The following is a 22,791-nucleotide window of genomic DNA, read 5'->3' on the forward strand; positions in this document are numbered from 1 at the left end:
AGTTTTAACATCTCTGGCTGCCTCACGGAAGTTACAAACTGGCCTTTGCCCAAAGGGGGACACACTAGGAAAAAGGACTAAAATGTTGGTTAAATAGTGAAGTATTAAAGCTTGTCTCACTGGAGGAAAGCTGATGATGATTTAGGAACACACATAAAAGATGCTGGTGAACGCAGCAGGCCAGGCAGCATCTCTAGGAAGAGGTACGGTCGACGTTTCCGGCTGAGACCCTTCGTCAGGACTAACTGAAAGAAGAGCTAGTAGGAGATTTGAAAGTGGGTCTTCTGCCTGCTCTGGATCTCTTTACCGCTAACTGCTAACGGGACATCCCGATTTAGGATAAAGGCTCTGCTGAAGGGTTGGTGGGCAGTGACGAAGACTGGGGATGTGTGATCAGAGTCAGAGAAAGCAGTAACACTCTCAGACAAAAACGTGAGCTGTTTATTTCCTTCTTTAAAAGCTGCCTGACTTACTAAGCTCCTCCAGCATTTTGTGTGTGTTGCTCTGGAGAAACGTAGTGTTCTGTGAAGGTCAGAGAGGAGGAGGGGGAACTGAAGAGAGGAAACATAAGAAGATCTGTTCTCTGTGCCTTGCACTCAGTTATGTGAACACTAAGGCGGGGGAGGGCAATGTAGGTGAGTGGATAATGGCGATTGTGAAAGGGACCTCAGGAAGATAAATAATCATGCGACAGTGAGGTGGGACATTTGTCCCCTGTGCTGGCACTTTGAAAAAGCTATCAGATTATTTGGCGGAACAGGAGACTGCAGTTGCTGGAATGTGGAGCAATAACAAACTGCTGGATGGCCTCAGATGAAGATTCAGTGACTGCCTATCCTCCCCTCCACAGATCCAGAGGTTACAGTCAAATTATTCCCTTTTCTCTCCTCTGCCTGCACCAGACTGTAACTTCCTTATGCAACTATGCACTCTGTGGTCACATAATTAGCAACACTTGTACCTCTGCTCATTAATGAAAATATATAACCAGCCAATCATGTGGCAGCAACTCAATGCAGAAAAGCATGCAGGCATGGCCAAGAGGTTCAGTTGTTCAGACCAAACACCAGAATGGGGAAGAAGTTTGATCTAAGTGACTTAAACCAGGGAATAATAGTTGGAGGCAGATGGGATGTTTTGAGTATCTCAGAAACTGCTGATCTCCTGGGATTTTCAGGCACAGCCATCTCTGGAGTTTACAGAGAATGGTGTGGAAAGGGAGTGGCAGTTCTGTGGACAAAAATGAGAGAGGTCAGAGGAGAATGGCCAGACCGGTTCAAGGTGATAGGATGGCAACAGTAACTCAAATAACCATGTGTTACAGCTGTGGTGTGCAGAAGAAAGTCTCTCAATGTGCAACACATCAGCAGAAAATCATGAGCATACACTCAATGGCCACTTTATTGGGTATAGGAGGTAGCTAATAAAGTGGTCACTAAGTACAGGTTCCTATGTTTTGTTTCCACTGGTGTGAGAGCTTTATAGGCCACAGCACGTCACTGCATAAAAACATTATCCCCCTCCCTTGTGGCTCCTCCACCGATTCCCTTCATTTCACAGTCTGAAGGCTCCAACTCTCCCGTCAATTGAAATGGTTTCTCCATAGGTGCCATTGATGCTAGTTTTGGGAGGTTTCTAGAAACATAGAAAGTCTACAGCACAATATAGGCCCTTTGGCCCACAACGCTGTGCCGAACATGTCCTTACCTTACAAATTACCTAGGATTAGCCATAGCACTCTATTTTCCTAAGCTCCATGTACCTGTCCAGGACTCTCTTAAAAAACCCTATCGTATCTACCTCCACCACCGTCGCTGGCAGCCCATTCCATGCACTCACCGCTCTGTGTAAAAAAACTTACCCCTGACATCTCCTCGGTACCTACTTCCAAGCACCTCAAAACTATGCCCTCTCATGATAGCCATTTCTGCCCTGGGAAAAATCCTCTGACTATCCACATGATCAATTCTTCTCATCATCTTGTACACCTCTATCAGGTCACCTCTCATCCTCCGTTGCTCCAAGGAGAAAAGGCCAAATTCACTCAACCTATTCTCATAAGGCATGCTCCCCAATCCAGGCAACATCCTTGTAAAACTCCTCTGCACCCTTTCTACGGTTTCCACATCCTTCCTGTAGTGAGGTGATCAGAACTGAGCACAGTACTCCAAGTGGGGTCTGACCAGGGTCCTATATAGCTGTAACATTACCTCTCGCATCTTAAACTCAATCCCACGATTGATGAAGGCCAATGCACTGTATGCCTTCTTAACCACAGAGTCAACCTGCGCAGCAGCTTTGAGTGTCCTATGGACTCAGACACCAAGACCCCCGCTGGTCCTCCACACTGCCAAGAGTCTTACCATTAATACTACATTCTGCCATCATATTTGACCTACCAAAATGAACCACCTCACACTTATCTGGGTTGAACTCCATCTGCCACTTCTCAGCCCAGTTTTACATCCTATCAATATCCCGCTGTAACTCTGACAACCCTCTATACTATCCACAGCACCCCCAACCTTTGTGTCATCAGCAAATTTACTAACCCATCCCTCCACTTCCTCATCCCGGTTCTCTACTGCAAAATCCCAAGTCTCCCACTGTTTTCCCACAATTCTTTCCCAACAAAGGTTGATAGATTCTTGATAAGTCAGGGTGTGAAAGGTTACGGGGAGAAGGCAGGAGAATAGGGTTGAGAGGGAAATCATGATCAAATGGTGGTGCAGGCAATGGCCCGAGTGGCCTTATTCCCATGTTTCCTTCCAGTGAAGCAAGTGTGGTCTCTTGTCTGTTCCATGATTTGGAAAACTTAAGATAATTTCAACCATTCCAAAAGTAAAGCTCAACTAATTTATCAATGTCACGTCAACAGTGAGGTGTGATACATAGTCATTATTTTGCATTGATTTTAGTTACTGTGTAGGTATGAAAGTGTCATGGTTGTGTTACTGGAATAGAAAAAACAGTGCCTGCAGAAACCATTGTTTGATTGGGGAGGAGTGTAGATACAGGAGAGACTGTGACAAAATTTAACAACACAATACTTGGGCCAGCTTCCTGTCTCCGCCAATGCTGAGACATGTCTTTCCAGCCAGTCTTCCTCTGAGAAATTATCAGTACATAATAAAGCATCAATATTAGTGGCTAAGCACCAAACTGTCAGGAATGATTGACAGGGAGAAGGAACGTGATGCCGCTTGGATATGTTCAGCTGTGGTAGCAGCGATTGAAGTTGAATTATTACTGTCACATGTACCACAATACAGTGAAAAGCTTGTCTTCATACTGTCCAGACAAATCATTACACAGTGCATTGAGGAAGCACAGAGTAGGATAATAACAGAATGCAGAATGAAGTGTTACGGCTACAGAGACAGGGCAGCGCAAGCAGACAATAAGGTGAAAGGACAGAACGAGGTGGACCGTAAAGTCAAGAGTCCATTTTATCGTATCATTGATTTGTCTTATAAAAGCGGGAATAAAGCTGTGCTTGACCCTCGGTAGGTGCTTTCAGATTTTTGGATCTTCTCCCAGATTGGAGCGGGGAGAAGAGGGCGGGAGGGGCCTTTGGTTACTGGAGAGGCAGCAAGAAGTCGTGCGCCCATATAATGGAGGATCATAGAAAGTTAAGCGACAAGATGTCGACGGTGATAAGATCTACTGCTCTGGAAGCCGTTGCAGATCGCCAGGAGAGATGTCAAAGAGGACGTTCTCCACGTTCTCTCAGCGCCGCTCTCCTGGATAGAAGAAAGACTCCGAGGAAGAACTGCTGTCTTCAGTTCACTACCAACCATTTCATAGTGACACTCATCCTCGAAAACCCGCATTGTTTGCATGCAAGTAGAGAGAGGAAAAAAATCACTTCCACCGTATTTTTTCGCAACTTCAGGACATTCCAAAACTCCAGTGAAACATTTGTGAAGTGTGATTACTGCTGAAAGAAACACAGCTCGCAAACTGCACAGGAAGCACACACACACACACACACACACACACACACACACACACAAGCAATGTGTTGTTAGCAATTACTCTTTGCCACCACCGAGGTCTAGTAACAGTGAGGAAAATGTAGAGAAGGCTGGAAAGCAGAGGAAGCGCGGCAGAAATATTTACTCCAGGCGCTTGCCTTCTCTTCGGTTGGTACTATGCAAAATACATTCAATTAGTTGGACAATTTTAAACTCTGTCTCTGGTAGTGAGGACAAAGACTTGCCGTAACTGTAAGAAACCCTGTGGAATAGAACTGCTTTTCCACGTCACCGAATAGAATTAATTACTTGTTGTATATGTTATTTGTGCAGACTTTAAAACATGTTTTAATGGTTTTGCAATACAACGGAGCCTGGCATCCGCATCCAATGATCCGTTTGTACGGACAATCTCCCACTTGCATTACACGCCAGTAAATTGTTTGACTCGCCTGAATAAATTCCCCAGCGCATCTACAAAACATCAGACCACTCGCTCAAGCAAGATGGCCCAAGATTTCGGATTCGATTTTCAAGATCACTGAACAATTGCCTTTAACACAAATCCTTGCATCGGATCCTGCAGTTCTATGAAAATATGTGCGGGCTAATTCATTCTTCAAGATTCAAGGTTGTCTACTGTCATTTCCAGTGCACAAGTGTAAAGGAGAACGAAGTAATTGTTACTCCGGATCCGCTGCAGCAAACTTCACGTTGCTTCCGTTTTCTTAGAGCTTTGGGTGCCCCAACACGGTCTGAAGAAACGGCGGCCCCCCCTTTTCTGATCGATGGCCTGAATGATGAGAATTCTTGAGAATTTTGGGCCGGCGGTTCTCCTTGACCATCATCATTCGCTCTGTTTGTCATTTGCAACACCGATATTTGCTGGCAGGAATCACCGCGGCATCACTAACGCCCGGTTTGTTGACGCGGTGTATCAATCCATTCATGATCTCTGCGGCCGGCAACAGGTCCGCCGTTCCCCTTCCCCCCACCCCCACCCTGGCGGGTCTTGGAGCGCAGACCCGCACAAATCCCGAGACTGCAATCAACAGCGCAAGAAGAGGGACCGAGGCCCAGACCAGAGCTCCCAGTTCGGGAAGTCTGCCCGGTCGGGAACTAACCGGCCGCCTGAAGAGCCAGCACGGTTATAGAGTCACACTGCAGAGGGGCTGAAGTCTGATGCAAAATTGGAGAGAGTCAACAAGCTAAGAGGGAAAGTGTGGACAACTTTTCCCCGCTGTTAATCTTAACAATAGGGTTCTGTCCTACCATTTCGAAAATTGCGTATGCTCATTTTTACTTAACTCCGCTTAGTTTCGCTCCACTTTATTTTGGTAAATAATTTTTTTTTTGCCCCGGTTAAATTGAGCCGCGAATGGTCAATGCGGGGTAGCGATCTCTGCAGGTCGGGCAGCGTCTGTGGAGGGAAGTGCTTCTCGACTCGAAACGTCGACTCTCCATTTCCCTCTCACCACGGACGCTGCCCGACCGCTCAGTTCTCCGGCGCTGGTGAGTTGCTGCACATTCGACCCAGCGCCCTGAGTCATTGTGCTGCGACTTGTGAGGTGCCCCGTGCGTATCCATCCACCTCCCCCCTCCCCAGCTCCCGCCCGCCGTCCGTCCCCAGCGCTGCTCGCGGTCCGGGCTATTCCCCTGAATCCCAGACAGCCAGAATGGCGACCCCGCATCCGGCGTGACTTTCACGTCGGATTAATTCTGAAAGCTTTCAGGTGAGAGCCGGCGGGCGGAACGGACAGACCGTTGCAGCAACAGCAGGAAGGGCTCGGCTTGGGCACTGAACCCTTCATGAATCCCTCCCAGTAACAAGCGAACCTCCTCATACCCCTCCCTGTAAACAGTAGACTCCCCCCGACCAGTCTCTGAAAAAGCAGGACCCCCTCCTGTAAACTGGAGACCCCTCCCTGAAATGTGAAACTCCCCCGACACTCCCTGTAATAGTAGACCCTAACTCCTCCCAGTACAGGAACCCCCCCCCCGACCCCTTTCTTTAGAGACCCTCCCGCCCCAACCCCCTTGTAAACAACAGGACTGTAGGACCCCTCCCTGCAAACATTACACACGCAATGCTCTAAGTTTGACTACACGTACTGTGTATTTCTGCCGGGGCGGAGTGTGTATGACCTTCCGCGCCAACCCCCCCCCCCCCCGCCTGTCCCTCCCAGAGGATGTTTATCTGAAATCTGGAGACGTGCAGCCGGTGCACGGGGGCTGTGACGGTCGGGGCGCTTTGCTCGGAGTTCTCTCTGTGTCACCTCCCGCTCAGTGGCTCAGAGAGAGGAGGTACCCGGGTGCTGGCTTGTAACCCAATGTCTCCTTCCCTAAATCGCCTACCCTGGCGAGCGTTCCACAGCCGGCTTCGGTGCGAGGGGCGTCGGCGTGAGCAGCGAGCGAACAGGTAACACCTCCCTACAAGACTGGCACCCTGCCAAAACACCATAGCCTGCGAAATAATACACAACTTGTCCACGCTGAGGTTGAATCGTGAACGGAATAAAATGCAATTTCTGAAAAAAACAGGTACACTTTAGTGCAGAAACAGCGAGGTATTAATAATTTCAGACAGCTTTCTAACACTGCAATTCCTAGTTACACGCCAGTATTGTGTTTCTCGGAGCAGTAGTGGGGCCACACAACTCCGGTGGGAGGAGGGGGCACGGGGAATATTCCCCCACATTTACGGAGAAGGTGAAGAGTTGGCAAGCGGCATCAGCGGCTCCGGAGGTGACACGGACGGGTTTACGCTTTCGGGATCCCCTCGGATCTCCACCTGATGATTCGCCCGAACAGGCTGGCTCAGGGCACGCATGGGCACGGGGAAGGCGAACGCAAAGCTATGCTGGGGTCTGGCCACTCCACTAATTAAACGAAGAAGACCTCGTCGGCCCTTACTCACAACACCAAAAAAAAACATTACATTTACCGACGGTGTACCCACAAGGACAACTTAATCCCGGAATTGCACCGCCTCTCTCTCCAAGCGAAGATTTTTGATCTGTCAATAATGAAACCATCACAGACCTGGTCTCCTGAACCTTCGTTTCTTCATCCCGAATATCCTGACTTTGGAGAAGATATCCACCAGATTGCCATTGCAAACTCCCTTCTTTTTGTGGGGGCTTTTGATGCGCTTTGTGACTATCGGCCTGTCCAGGTGGTGTTCCCGAGCCTGGCGCTTCTGCCTGATCAGCGAGCTAGCGATCGCCGCTGCCATGGCTGAGGTTAGTAGGAGAGGGATGAGCCGCCACTCGGTGCCCGCCCGCCCGCCCGCCCGGCCGCCCGCTCAGCGGCTCAGCTCCGGCATGGAGATTGGCTGGTTGCGTGCGCTCTCACCGGCAGCTCGGAAGCGCAGAGCGGCAGGGAGCCGGCGAGATCCTGTCCGCTTCTCAACTTCTCCATCCTCTCGCTCTCTCCGCTACCACCCCCAACCCCTGCCCCGGAGAGCTCGCGGTGGCGAGTGGGCAGAGATCCGCACACTTTTCCTCTTGCGGATGCGGGTTGCTCACACGACGCACCCGGAAACTTCCTTAACTCTCTCCAACAGCGCGCCCTCCCCGTCTCTATCTTCCTCCTCTCCTATTCCCCTCCCCTCTCTTATTCTCCCCTCCCCTCTCTTATTCTCCCCTCCCCTTCCCCCTCCTCCGCTTCCTTTCCCTTTCCTTCCCTCCACTCTTTTCCCGCTCCCCTATTCTCCTCTCCCTCCCCTTTTCCCTCTAACCCTGTCAACCTTTCCCCCACTCTCCTCGCCCTCCACACTTCTCCTCTCTGTTCCCCTCCCGACGACCTGGCCCCACACTTCAGCCAAGGAACACGGGCTCGCCGGCACGGATGCGGCCGTCTATGCACCGACCTCCACCGACTGGAGCGCTAACACAGCCGCGCTCCGCCTCGCCCTCACGGCTGCGCACAGACGGTCAAAGTTTGGCCGCCGGGCTCTTGGGGAGGCCGACGGGGGGAGTTTAACCCTTAGACTCACACACCGTCTGATTCACAGGAACCACCGACTAAACCCAGTGACCGAAAGCCGATAACTACTGATGCTCAAGTTCAGTTCAATAACCAGAGACTAATAAACAACATCTGCTAGCCATTGACCTCTGATTGATAAATAGAATAAAATCCATGGATTTATATCTACTGACTAATAACCAATAACTCATAAGTAAAGACTTTTAACCATGGATTGATAACAGCTGACGTATAGCAGATACTATTTACCAGATAATATTAGCAATTGACTTGGACTTATATCCATCTACTGTACTGTTAACCACAAACCCATACACGAAGACTGACGAGCTCCGACGGTTAACCGCAAACTGATAACTGCAAAGGAATAACCACAGAACGGTAAACCCCAATGCACCGACTGGATAACCGGTGACCAATAAGCACAATTATCTATTCTCTCCTAACATCTGACCACTCGGTAAGACTCATGAGTAGTGTTTGATCTACTGCTAAATAACCAATGACCGATAAACCACTGGCTACTAGTGACTCATTATTACTGACTGGTGTTGACTGAACGTTGAGCACTGACTGCTAAGAGATAACTACTGATAACTGCTAGGAGGTAACTACTGATAACTGCCAGGAGATAACTACTGATGACTACTAGGAGATAACTACTGATGACTGCCAGGAGATAACTACTGATAACTGCTAGGAGGTAACTACTGATGATGACTGCTAGGAGGTAACTACTGATGATGACTGCCAGGAGATAACTACTAATGACTGCCAGGAGATAACTACTGATAACTGCCGGGAGATAACTACTGATGACTACTAGGAGATAACTACTGATGACTGCCAGGAGATAACTACTGATAATTGCCAGGAGATAACTACTGATAACTGCTAGGAGGTAACTACTGATGACTGCCTGGAGATAACTACTGATGACTGCTGGGAGATAACTACTGATGACTGCAATAACAGTACGACCACTCGAGCCTGATGTTCTCCTGAAGGGTTGTCTCAGGTGGGCCCTCAGGTGACGGTAGGGGCCAATTCGGGATCTACGTAACCGGGACGTTAGGCCGGATTCCCTTAATGTGTAACTTTGTTCAGGGGTGGGGAGGCTGATGAGCGGGCAGTCACCACACGGTCCTTGTCAGGGTCCAGTGGCACGGAGTAGAAGGTAACTGGGGACCCTTCACCGCTGTAACCCTCCTCCGAGTTCACCGCCGTTGAGATGTGTCATCGTATTCCGACAGCTCCACTGCCGGGGTTTTTGGTTAGGTCGCTCTTTGTCTGGAATTCACCTTGCCGCCATGGGTACCCCTACCGGGAGCTAGACTGAACTCCATAGGACATCGCTCCCCGGGGTCTCTGCAACTCACAAGCGACTAGATGACGATCCGTCCTCGCAGAAGACTGATAACTATAGACTGACACACACACATAATGACTGATAATCTGTGACCAATAACCATGGACTGATCAGTGAGACTCACAATCAATGACTGTTAACCACTGATTGATTGATAATGCAGGTGATAATCACAAACAGCTGTAGAATAGTGATCGCCCACTGATGGCCAATAACACAAAACTACCGGCTGACAAACACAGACTAACGCGTACAGACTGTTGCACAAGAACAGATACCATCGCAGTGATGACCACAAACCACGAAGTGGTAATCACAGATTAATAACCAGAGAAACCAGAGAATAACCAAATCAGATAAGCATAGGCTGATAACCACTGATTGATAACCAGTGATTTAGAGAGACTGAGGAGCATAGACTCGTAACCACGGGACAGTAACCACAGTTGACAACCACCAACTGATAACCACTGGCTGATAAGTCTGGACTGACAAACACTGCCAGATAACTGCATGCTAACAGACACTGATAAAAAAAAAGGGACTGGGAACTACAGTCTCAAAAATGCTGTCGGATAACCACAAGCATATTATCATCGTTCAGTTAAGTACAGATGGTATAGATTGGTAATCGTGGATCGATCAAAACAAATCCATAACATCTGAATTATAACCACTGACTATAAACCTAATGACTTATTACCACAAACACAGTGGCCAGAAACAGATAACGACTGTTGAGAAAGATGAACTCATCACTCTGCCGGGTAACTACTGATTCACTAATCTCAGATTCAGAACTACAGGCTAATAACTGCAGTGATAAATACCAGGTGTAAGGACCCATCACCACAGATTGAAACCCACGTAGTAAATACCACAGCTTATGACTGCAGAATAATAATCATAGACCATTAACGAATTGTCATAACAAGAAGTGTGAGAAAAATAGACTGATAGCCGTCACAGATAAACAATGAGTGACCTTGCACACTGGTATCTTGCTCTACGCAGAAGAGGGGTGGGTCACATTGAGGGGATGGCATATGTGGGCTGTGTGCATATATATTTTGGAAGGGGGGGTTTGTGTCGAGTGAGAAGCCTGTGAAGGGAGGTAGGATTTTTGAGGTGTGCCTGTCTGTGTTTCTGTCTGTTTAGATGTAACTGGTGTGCGTGGATGCGTGTGTGTGTGTGTGTGTGTGTGTGTGTTTCTGAGGGGGTTGGTGGGTTCAGCCGTCTGATCCTCCCTCTGCAGAAGACCTGGAACCGGGTGACTCGTCCATCGCTGAGCCTGGCGCCCGATTCCGCCTGCGGCCGGGGGTGTCGGGGTCGGCGTTGAGGAGTCCCATTCAGCACCGTGGAGAACACCAGGGGTACAAAGTCACGCCCCCTGGTACAGAGACTCACTCCCCGATACAGAGCTCCGCCTACAAGTACTGTGCCCCCCAGCCCCCAGGTAAGTGCCAGTCGCTGGTACAGAGTCTCGCAACCATGCGCTTGGCACAGAGTTTCCCCCCTCGGGTACTGCCCTGCCCTCGGTTGTTCGGCAACTGATGGTATTCAGTTGATGGTAACGGATGGACTGCCTGCATTTACCCCCACCAACCCTATACACTCCCGAGCTGCAAAGCCCGCCTGATCGCTACCGTCGGACCCGAGACCCGCCCGACCCTGCAATGCCACCCGACTCCCGTCCGTCACACGCAGCACAGTCGTGCGAACTGAGCCCGATTTTCCGTCTTAAAGTTTAGCGCGGAGACTCGCGGGCGCCGCCTGCTGCCGCCTAGCGGCGGTGCAGAGTTCGCTGACGGATTTCTCTCCACGCAGCGAACTTTCAAACAGTGCAAACAACTTTCAAGCACAAGAGAAACTGCCGATGCGGGAGATCGTGAGCAACGCGTACAAAATGCTGGAGGAACTCAGCAATTCAGAGCCCTTCATCAGGACTGGAAAGGAATAGGCAACAGCCAGAATTAGAAGGAGAGCAGCACATGCTGTCAAGTGAAAGGTGAGATAGGTGAGGGAGAAGATGGGTTCGTAGGGGCGGGGGATGATGTGAAAAGCTGGGAGGTGATAGGTGGAAGAGTTAAAGGGCTGAAGGAGAGGGAATTAATAGCAGTGGACAGTGACCCATGGAAGAAAGGGGAGAAGAGGAGGAGGTGGTGGGCATCATTTGATGCTAGGCGTGCCAGAAACATGTGTAGCTGCAACATGAATCTGAGAACACGTCCCCATGATAAGCTGGCAGCTGACCATAGTGCAATAACCTCAGCAATGAACTCACTGATTGTCCCTAGGAAGGGAGGAGGTACAGGCAAGGGTGTTTCAGCTTCCCATTCCACATTAAAGAAAGCTTCTACATTGCCTTCACCTCAGACCAGCCATGAGGCATTTGTGCACAGCAAGCTTTCACAATCAGCACTGTGACAACTGGCAGCAGGGGTTGTTCCAGAAATGCTGGTTAAAACTGGTTAGGACATCACAGAAGTCACCTATGTTCATTGTCTCAGTGATGAAGATGAAAATCATTAGTGACACCCACCAACTAGATAACTGTCTTAGGCACAGATTTTAAAAAAGCATCTGTAAAGCGAAGATACTTTCAAAAATAATGAAATGAATAGTTTCTGAATATCAAGAGTTACTATAAAGAGCAGTAAATGGTAAAAAAAAACTAAATCAAATCCATATTTGGTGTGACTATCCTCTGCTTTTAAAACAGCATCAGTTCTCTTGAGTACACTGTTGTGCAGTTTTATAAGAAAATCAGCTGGTAGGTTGTTCCAAACAGTTTGGAGAACTTGCCACAGTTCTTCTGCAAACTTTTGTTGTCTCACTTGCTTCTGTCTCTCCAGATAATCCCAGACAGCCTCGATGATATAGACATTAAGGCTCCATGCAGGGCATACCACTTGAAACCATATAAAAAATCTAGGGCACCTAAGACTTCTGCACAGTACTGTAGGACATAATCTCTTCACAAAGCTATCACTAGGTTCAGGAGCCAGAAGATCCACGCCTCAAAGTTAAACACCAGCTTCTTCCCCTCTGCCATCAGGTTATAAACCCACCTGAAAAATCCCTAATTCTAGCTTTGTATCTCTCCCTCAGTTGCTGCAGTCTATATATAGCAGAAGATTCAGAGATACAGTTGTTAATACAACAGTGTCAGCTAGCTCTCCAATTTGGACATCCACCTCCCAGGTTTTCCTGAGGACTTTGTAAGGTTGGAAGGACTGGAAGTGCTCAAAGTGGTATCCAGCACCATGGACAGTGCTTTGTGGCCCTGTTTTGTTGTGTTTGATCCTCAAGGTTTGGATACACTTACCTGTCAATGGGCTATTTTTGAGGACAATTAAAGGTCTAATGTGTAGGTCTGCAGATACACATGAGTCAGACCAGGTAAGGACAGCAAATCCCTTCCTTGTTGAATACTAATGAACCAGTTGGGTTTTTATGAGGTGTGTAGTTTCATGGGATTTTATTTTTCCCCAGAACAGCTGGGAATTCCAGATTTATTTAACTGTTTAAAATTTTCAGCAATCTCTGGACCACTTGTCTGGTAATTAACCACCACATTACCTTTCCTTGTATATTTCACTGATAGATGGCACCCCCGATATCCCACAACTACCCCAATGGAGTCTGCCTGGATTCCATGCTCAAGTCTCTGAAGTGCAGTTTGAAAGCCTGGCTCTCTGGATACCCAATAAACCATTGCTAGAAAATGCTTGAGTTTGCATTCAATATACACCAAGTTGGGAGGCCCATGCGGAGAATAGAAACGTAGAAAACCTACAGCACAATACAGGCCCTTTGGCCCACAAAGCTGTGCCAAACATGTCCTTACCTTAGAAATTACCTAGGCTTACCCCTAGCCCTCTGTTTTTCTAAGCTTCATTGATCTATCCAGGAATCTCTTAAAAGAGCGTATCATATCCGCCTCCACCACCATTGCCGGCATCCCATTCCACGCACTCACCACTTTCTGGGTAAAAAACTTACCACTGACATCTCCCCTGTACCTGCTTCCAAGCACCTTAAAACTTCTTTTGCTAGCCATTTCAACCCTGGGAAAAAGCCTCTGACTATCCACACAATCAATGCCTCTCATCATCTTATACAGAATGGTCTCTGGACAACAAATTAGTGACTCCCCCGTTCCCTGAGGGAACCAGGGAACTTTAAGTGCTTCAGGAGTTCAGAAACATTAGGAAGGAAACTAAAGAAAACTTCACTAAAAATTGATTTTGAAAAGTGGAAATATTTTGGGAACATCACACTACAATGTAGGAAGTGTGGTTTTGACCTGACTGACAACTGTAGATCATTGGAGAATATGGTTTCAAGTTTATTCTGAATCTGAGCTAGCTGACAGACACTAGCCCTTTTACATGACCCTCAGTAATACAAAGTAACTGCATTGTGAGTGCACCTTCGGGACATGTTGCCACAGCTCAGCAAATCACAGAAACCAGGCTCCCCTCCATGGACATTTGGTTCTACCTTTTGTAAAGCAGCCAACATAATCAAAGACTCCTTCCACCCAAGAAATTCCCTCTCCTCACGCTTGACAATAATTCCAATTCCAATTCCATCGGACAGAAGATACAAAAGTTTGAAGGCATGTACAGCCAGACTCAAGCTCAGCGTCTATCCCACTGTTATGAGTATTGAACGACAGTATGACAACATGGACTCTTAATCTCATGATCTACCTCATCATTGCCTTGGACCTTATTGTTTGACTGTATTGCACTTCCCTGCAACTGTAACACTGTTCTGCATTCGGTTATTGTTTTAGCTTGTGCTGACACAATGCACTTATGTGATAAAATGCCACGCATAAGGATGGGATGCAAAGCAAAGCCTTGCACTGTACCTCAGTACATGTGACAATAAGAAATCAATTTACCAAGAATGTAGTTCACCCCTACTTTCCAGAGGCAGTTAGGGGTGGGTAGTCAGCATTAACCTCTCCAACAGTGACACTCCCCAATGTCTGTGCTCTAGTGTGTAACAAAAACATATGCTCTTTGCAAATTCATTCTCAAGTTTGGTAGCAGCCAGCACTCAACAGATGGTGTTCTCAGTGCTGCTCACACGTGTTTTTGCATCTCAAGCAATTTTACACCTTGAGAAAGAAACACTTGCATTTTCTGAAAGACTTCACATCGCCTCAAGAATTCTCAATGCACTTTAACAGCTAACAAGGTTCATTGTTACAGTGTGCTCACTGTTGTGACATTTAAAAAAAAAGGAGAGACGACTAATTTGTTCACAACAAGCTCTCATGAGCAACAATGTGGCCAAGAATTGGATAAATTGCCCTGATAATGTGGGTTGAGGGGATAAATATTGGTCAAATAAATGGGCAAAACACCTCCTGGTCTTCCTCAAACAATACCTTGGCTGAGGCCAACCAGAAGACATCCTGCAGAGTAGCACTTGGAGTGCCAGCTTGGATCTTATGCTCAAGTGACTAGAGGGTACTGAGTACCCATAACTTTCTGGCTTATCTCATTCCAACATCCAGGGTCAATGACCTGAGCTGGTAGTGCAGTCATAAATAGTGAAGAAGGTTATCTCAGATCGCAGGAAAGTTGGGTGGAGTAGGGCCAGGTAGAATTTAATCCAGATAAGTGTGAGGTAATAAGGCCATATGACGTAGGAGCAGAATTAGGCCATTCAACCCATTAAGTCTGCTCTACCATTCCATTATGGTTGATTCTGGATCCCACTCAACTCCATAGACCGGCCTTCTCACCACAACCTGGCCAATGAGGACACTATCAATTTTTGCTTTAAATATACCCTCGGTCTTGGCCTCCACAGCTGTCCGTGGCAGAGCGTTCCAGAGATTCACCACTCTCTTGCTAAAACAATTCCTCCTTACCTCTGTTCTAAAGGGTCGCCCCTCAATTTCGAGGGTGCGCCCTCTAGTTCTGGTCATCCCCACCAGAGGAAATATCCTCTCCACGTCCACCTTATCTAGTCCTTTCAATATGTTAAAAGTTTCAATGAGATTGCACCCCCCTGCATTCTTATAAATTCTAGTGAATACAGGCCCAAAGCTGCCAAACTCACATCATATATTAACCTCTTCATTCCCAGAATCATCCTCGTGAACCTCCTCTGGACTCTCTCCCATCATTTCTGAGATATGGGGCACAAAACTGTTGTCAATACCACAAGTGCGGCCTGACTCGTGTCCTATAAAGCCTCAGCATTTATCTCCTTGTTTTTATATTTTATTTCCTTTGAAATAAATGCCAACATTGCATTTGTCTTCTTTACCACAGACTCAACCAGTAAATTAACCTTCTGAGAGCCTTGCACGAGGACTTCCAAGTCTCTTTGCACCTCTGATGTTTGCATTTTCTCCCCATTTAGATTTCATCAGCTAATGTGCCAAATAATATCAGAACATGTACAGAGAAAGAAAGGGACCCCAGTAGTATTGATTATACAGTACAAGAGACCTTGGGGTGCAAGCTCATAGCTTCCTGCAGCTGGTGATATTGATGGACAGGGCACTGAAGAAGGCGTTTAGCATGCTTGCCTTCATAAGGTAGGGCGTTGAGTATAAGAGTGAGGACATTGTGTTGCAGTTGTGGAAAACCCTGCTTAGGCTACATTTGGTGCATCATGTACTATTCTGGTTGCCACACTATTGGAAGAACACAGAAGCAAAAGGCAGATGCTGCCTGAGTTGCTGAGTTCCTCCAGCATCTTGCATGTGTTGCAGAAGAGATTCACCCGGATGTCGCCTGGAATACAGGGCTGTAGTTATAAGGAGAGACTGGATAGGATGGGTTAATTATCATTGGAAAACAGGAGGCTGAGGGGTGAACATATAAAGATTTGTAAGATTATAAAAGGCACAGAGTGGATAGATAGCCACAGGTTTTGTTTCCTCAGGTAGAGTCATCAAAAACTAAAGGGCACAGTCTACGGTGGGAGGGGAGAAATTTGAAGGAGACCTAAGGACCAAATTATTCAGATAGAGAGTGGTGGGTTAATGGAGCAGAGGAGGTGGTAGAGACAAATACTATTACAATGCTTAAAGGGTGTTGGGACTTGGATAGGATCAGTGTGGATGGATAATGCAGGGAAATGGCACTGACATAGATAGACATCATGGTCAGCATGGCCAAGTGGAGCTGAGGGCCTGTTTCGTGGTTATACATTTCATGGTTATGATTTTATGATTCTAAAGCTAGCTTCAAATCATAATTATTTCAACGGGAATAAATACTGGGCTCGTAACAATGAACATGAACGATAAGGAGCCAAGTGTTAGACGGAATTCACAGAGGCTTCCTAATCGCCAGCTGCATGGAGACTGATGTACACATTTATTGCTTATGCCGAGGTGCTAACAATGAAAATATACAGGAACCTGGGATAAGGGGGGATTGTAGAAATGTGTGGAATCCTATTTAAAACACCTCTCATATTGCAACCACTAAAACTCTGAGCAAAAAGAGGATTAATTTAGACCAAATGCTGGATCCACTGGACCACTGAATCAGCACTCTGATGCAGTCACGTTAATAACTCCACACTCTGAAAGCATAGGAAGGATTGAACAGGCTACACTTCCGTTTTTCAAAGCGGGGACCTGCTAGAAGTTTCACAATGAATAAACCAGTTAATCAGTCACACCTTGAGAACTCGTTTCCATTTAAAGGAACCCCACTTGGGGTCATCAGTGTAAGACCACCAGTGATATATTAATTAGAGAATTCAGGAGAAAGCTACTCACCCAGAGTGGGGAGAATGAGTGGGGGGGGGGGTCGTCACAATGAGGAGCAGGGAGGGGCTTGAGGATAAGATCGATAAACCCAAACCCATGATGGGCAGAAGGAGAGGTGATGAGGGTGGGAATGAAACACTGACACAGACCAGAAGTACTGAACCTCCTGTTTTAGGAACACTTGGACTAGGAGTCCATTCACCCCTTTGAAGCTTCATACCCTTTGAGTATGTTGAAATTACACCTTAAATCCATTTACTTATCTTGCCCCCAGGACTCTTAACTATCTTACCAGACAACTGACATTCGGGAGTCGTCCAAAGGCCAGCTGGTTAGAATTCAGGACTACTGTGTTCCCAGGAGGATTAAAGGTAATCTGGGAAATTATTGCCAGTGGTAGAAAATTATTGGAGAAGAACCCAAGCAATAGAATTTACTGATATTTGGAAAAGCACGGGCTTACTAGGAACAGTCAGTATGGCTTTGTATGGGGCAGTCCTGTCTCACAAATTTGATTGAGTGATTTGAGGAGGTGACAATCCTCCAAAAGTGGAACTTCCCGCTGGAGCACCTCCGCTCCACCTGTCAAAAACAGAACTTCCTGGAGAATTCAGGGACTGCTTTGGCAAGTACCTCCATGCCATCCACCAAAAGCGGAACTTCCCGATGGACAAACATCTTAATTCCCTTTCCCATTCCTGTTCCGACATGTCGGTCCACGGCCCCCTCTTGTGCCAAGATGAGGCCACCTTCAGGGTGGAGGAGCAACACTTTATATTCCGTCTGGGTAGCCTCCAACCTGATGGCATGAACATTGATTTCTCGTTCCAGATAAGACTTTTTCCCTCCCCCTCCCCTCTTCTTCTATTCCCCAATCTAGCCTTTTACCACTTCTCACCTGCCTGTCACCTTCCTCTGGGTCCCTTTGTCCTATAGTCCACTCTCCTCTCCTATCAGATTCCTTCCTCTCCAGCTCCTTACCTTTCCTACTCACTGGGCTTCAGCTATCACCCTCTAGCTATCCACGTTTTTATTCTGGCATCTACCCCCTTCCTTTCCTGTCCTGAAAAACGGCCTGAGACATTGACTGTGCTCTTTTCCATAGATGCTGCCTGGCCTGCTGAGTTCCTCCAGCATTTTGTATGTGTTGCTTTGGATTCCCAGCATCTGCAGAATTTCTCATATTGGTGCCAATGATAGTTGTTTGACAAGTTTGACAAGTGTTTGACAAGATCCCTCATGGTCAGGTGACTTAGTAACTTGGATACAGAATTGGTTTGGTCATGGAAGACAGAGGATTATGGTGGTGGGGTGATATTCTTTTGGATGTTTGTGACCAATGGTGTTCCACAGGGATCAGAGCCGGGATTATTTGTTAATAATATATGTAAATAATTTGGATGAAAATGTAGCCAGTCTGATTCATCAGCTTGCAGACAGAATGAAAAGTAGTGGAGTTGTGGATAGTAGGGGAAAAAGTCTGTCAAAGAATATAGCAGGGGTTGGAAATATGGGTAGAGAAATTGCAGAAGGAGTTTAATCTGGAGAAATGCGAGTATATAGTAAAGGTCAGGACTCTCAGGTTCATTGATGTGCAGATGAATCTTGGAATACAAGCTCACGAAGGTGGTAACACAGTGATAAGGTGCAGCATGCTTCCCTTCATTAGTGTGGGCAATGAATAAAAGACTTGGGAAGTAATGTAGCAGCTGTATAAAATGTTGGTTAGGCTGCACTTATGGAATTACGTGCATTTCAGGTCACTACATTACAGGAAGGATGTGGTGGCTTTGGAGAGGATGCAGAAGAGGTTCACCAGTATGCTGCCTGGATTAGAGAGTACAGGCTATAAGGGGAAGTTGGATAAACCTGTTTTCCCTGGACCTGCAGGGGCTGAGGGGAGACCTGATAAAAGTGGATAAAATCATGAGAGCCATGAGAGACAATCGGAAACTTTTTCCCAGGATAGAAATATCAAATACTCAAGGACATGGATTTAAAGCGAGAGGGGGAAGTTTAAAAGAGATGCGTGAGGCTGGTTTAAAGGAGAACGGCAAGTGTTTAGAACACACTGCCAGGGAAGTTGACAGCAATGGTTAAGGTGCATTTGGACAGACACATGAACAGGCAGGGAATAGAGGGATGTGGATTATGTGCAGGTAAATGGGACTGGTTTAGATTGGCATCATGATCAGCCTAGACACAGTGGGACAAAGGACCATTCCCGTTCTACCTCTGTTGTTCAGTAACAATCTTTGGATCTCAGTGTAACAGTCTGCAATGATATAGTGAGTGAGACTTAGAATCTGATTTCGAAGGGCTCAACAGATACTTCATCAAGGGGATGGATTCAAGCTGTCTGGATGACGATCAGTGGAACCTGCTGAGGTTTATCCATCAGAATTGCTGAAGATGTTACAAACAGTAAATAGTGGGACCCAGGGGAGTGTGAGAAACAGTGCAGCATCAAAGTTCACATCTATGAGATCTCCGAAGGTGACAACATCAGCCAAGGAACAGAATGAAGCGCAGGGGCTTCATGTTCCAGCTTCATAAAACACTGGTTAAGCCCCACCAGGATGTTTCCGTTAACAGCAGAGATGGAGTAGGTTGCTTGGTCTTCTCTGGGGCACGGGAGGCCGAGGAATATAATGCAATGAGGGGTTGGATCAAAGTTCAAAGCAAATTTATTATCAAAGTACGTATATGTCACTATATACTACTCTGAAACTCAATTTTTCCAGGTTTTCACAGTAGAACAAAGAAGTACAATAGAATCAATGAAAAACTGCACACAAAGACTGACAAACAACCAATCCGCAAAACACCAAACTATTAATTATAAATAGATAGATAGATAGATAGATAGAAAGATAATTCTGAGAACACGAGTCATGGAGTTCTTGAGAGTGAATCTATAAGTTGTGGAATCATATCAGTACAGGTGTGCGCCGCTTAACGTCCATTCGGACAACGTCCAATTGCATATACGTCCATAGTCCCGATCGGAGAACGTGACGTAGCGGACGTAACCAATCTCGTGTATCACGTGTTTCTTGAGTGTAGTAGTGTTATCTCTCTGTTTAAATTTCTTTCGAAAATATTACTGTAAAGTGCATCATAGCTTCCAAACACAGGTTATTCAACCTAAAACTCTTCCAGTGGAACACTATGAGGAAGTTGAGAGCAGTGATGTGGATGATCCTGATCATCTTTGATAAATTGTGTGTGATACAGGCTAAGAAAGCTTTTACATAAAAGTTTAAAAAGTGAAAAAAATTTTAAAGGTTAAAATGAAATAAAAAATTATAGTGTATTGTGTGTATTATAGTGTACAGTATACAGTTTTAGTGTAAGTTCTTGGCTATTTGGTCAATACAGGTACACTACAGTCCTCCATATAGGTTTGCTAAGTATATAATATGGTGTTCGCACAACGTCCAAATCACATAGCGTCCAATTTCACAGAACGTATTGTGGACGTTAAGCAACGCATACCTGTATTGAGGTGAGTGAAGTCACCTAAACTGGTTCCGGAGCCTGACCATCTTTTTCCCTTCTAAGCAACAATCTGCAGGTGTAAGACGAGAGGTAGTAGGATCAGAGGAGATTGGATGGTGGATAGAATCTGGAACATATTGCTTCAGGAGATGACGGAGGCAGGGACGCTCACAACACTGAAGAATTATCTGGAAAAGCGGCTAAGTTGTCAAAGCGGAGAATGTGGGGCTCATCTGGGTAAGAACAATAGTCTGCATGAACGTAGCTGGCTGAGACGTCTGTTCCTCTCCTGTACAATCCCATGACTCTCTGACTATATAGATACCATGTTATAAGCAAGAAAGCAAGCATCACTAGACAAATGGGATGTTAGCTTTTACAGAAGAAACACCAGCTTATAGAAACTTTTAAATTCGTTTTTCAGAGAGTGGACGTCATTGGCAAGACCAGCATTTATTCCCTATCCCTAATTGCCCTCGAGAAGGTGGGGCTGAGCCCTCTTCTGGGGTGCTGCTCCTTCTTCATACGGTGGAGGGACTCCCACAGCGCTGTTAGGGAGGGATTACCAGGATTTAGACACCACAGTTCAAAGGTCAAAGTGAATTTATGACTGAAGTCACCATATACAATCCTAACCTTAATTTTCTTGTGGGCATGCTCAGTAAATCTAAGAAATACAATATACTAAATGAAAGCAACACAGAGACAAAATGCTGGGAGAACTCTGCAGGATCAATGAAAGACTGCAGCCGACACGACAGAGAGACGATGTGCAAAAGACAACAAGCTGTGTAAATATGAAAGAGGTAGAAAAAGCAATACATTTCAAGAATGTGAGATGATGAAAGTGAGCCCATAGATTGTGGGAACAGTTCAGTGACGGGGCAAGTGACGTTATACCCTCTGTTTCAAAAGCCTGATAGCTGAGGGGTAATAACTGCTCCTGATCCTGGTGGTGTGGTACCTGAGCTTCTGGTATCTTCTTCCTGATGGGAGTGGAGAGAAAAGGGCATGGTTTGGGTAATGAGAGTCCTTGATGATGGACGCTGCTTTCCTGTGACGGCGCTCCCTGCAGATGCGCACAGCAGGGTGTTACCCACAACGGACAAACCATATTAACTACTTCTTGTAGGATTTTCAGTTCAAACTTCAGGGCCGTGATGAAGGAGCAACAATATATTTCTGGAACAGGATGGTGTGTGAATTGTGGGGAGGGGATGGTGTTTCCCTGCACCCACTGCCTTGTCCTTCTTGGTGACAAATATTGTGAATTTGCATGCTGCCTAGTTTAAAGCCACTTTCACCAACACGGATGTCCCCCAGAAATGAAGGTGAGTGGTCCTGTTCAAGTGATTTCTTGTTAGTTTAGTCACAAAGATGTCAAATACACACGTACACAGGGAAATGACTTGATACACAGGGAAATGACAATCTGTGTGTATTTTCTCAATAAATGACTTACGGCAAGTAACAATCTCACAACTACTAGTTAGGTCTTGCGCACTCTTCCTGAGTTCATTAGCAACTGGTTACGTGAATAAGTTAGTGGATATGTAGTGGATATGGGATCAGTTCCACAGCAACTCCGTTTGCCATTCAGGTTTTGTTCACTGATCAGAGTTGCAATCAGACACATCTGGGTTCCTATTCAGACTTGTCTTCCTGCTGCATTCAATATCACTGCTTTAGTGGCAGAAATTGGACCATACCCAATGCAATATTTAAATTTAACTTCTGTCCATTGGAAACAAAATCATCACAAAATACTGTAGCTGGTAACACCATTGACTAATAATGGTAATGATTTGATACCTAGCCTTAAAATAAATCATAGTCACTCAGTAATTGGGTTCATAGATATTAAAGTGTGATCTTGTGCTAAAGCATAAGACAAGGTTTGTCATGTGAGTTACAAAATTTTGTTAATTTAAGTCTAAATTATCTTATTTTTGTAATGTACTATGCTGCTACTGCAAAAAAGCTAATTTTCTTACATTTATTCCTTGCGTCTGTCTGCCTCTAACGATAAACTTGATAAAGCAGTTTAATCTTGGACAATGGATAATGGATATTCTGCAGTCTGAAATGAAACAGGCTGTCAACACTGTTCTGCAAACAGAAATAGTTAAAAATACTCAGTGGGCCAGGCAGCGGCTATGCAGAAAGATGACCATCAGAATTTTGATGAATTCTCT

At 46.1% G+C, this 22,791-nt stretch overlaps 1 protein-coding gene across 2 annotated transcripts in view; it reads right to left on the bottom strand.

The window, feature by feature from the left end:
• Positions 1-22,791, bottom strand: part of fgf14 (fibroblast growth factor 14) — a 492,228-nt gene that overhangs the window by 172,101 nt on the left and 297,336 nt on the right. Inside the window, exon 1 of one of the 2 annotated variants that reach the window (XM_072257321.1) lies at positions 7,020-7,212. The exons of the other annotated variant lie outside the window; for it this stretch is intronic. Coding sequence (XP_072113422.1) covers positions 7,020-7,212 — 193 coding nt within the window. Of the gene's footprint in view, positions 1-7,019; positions 7,213-22,791 lie in introns of those variants that run through there. 2 annotated transcript variants of the gene reach the window in all.

The sequence above is a fragment of the Mobula birostris genome, chromosome 5 (assembly GCF_030028105.1).
Source record: "Mobula birostris isolate sMobBir1 chromosome 5, sMobBir1.hap1, whole genome shotgun sequence".
Classification (NCBI taxonomy): domain Eukaryota; kingdom Metazoa; phylum Chordata; class Chondrichthyes; order Myliobatiformes; family Myliobatidae; genus Mobula; species Mobula birostris.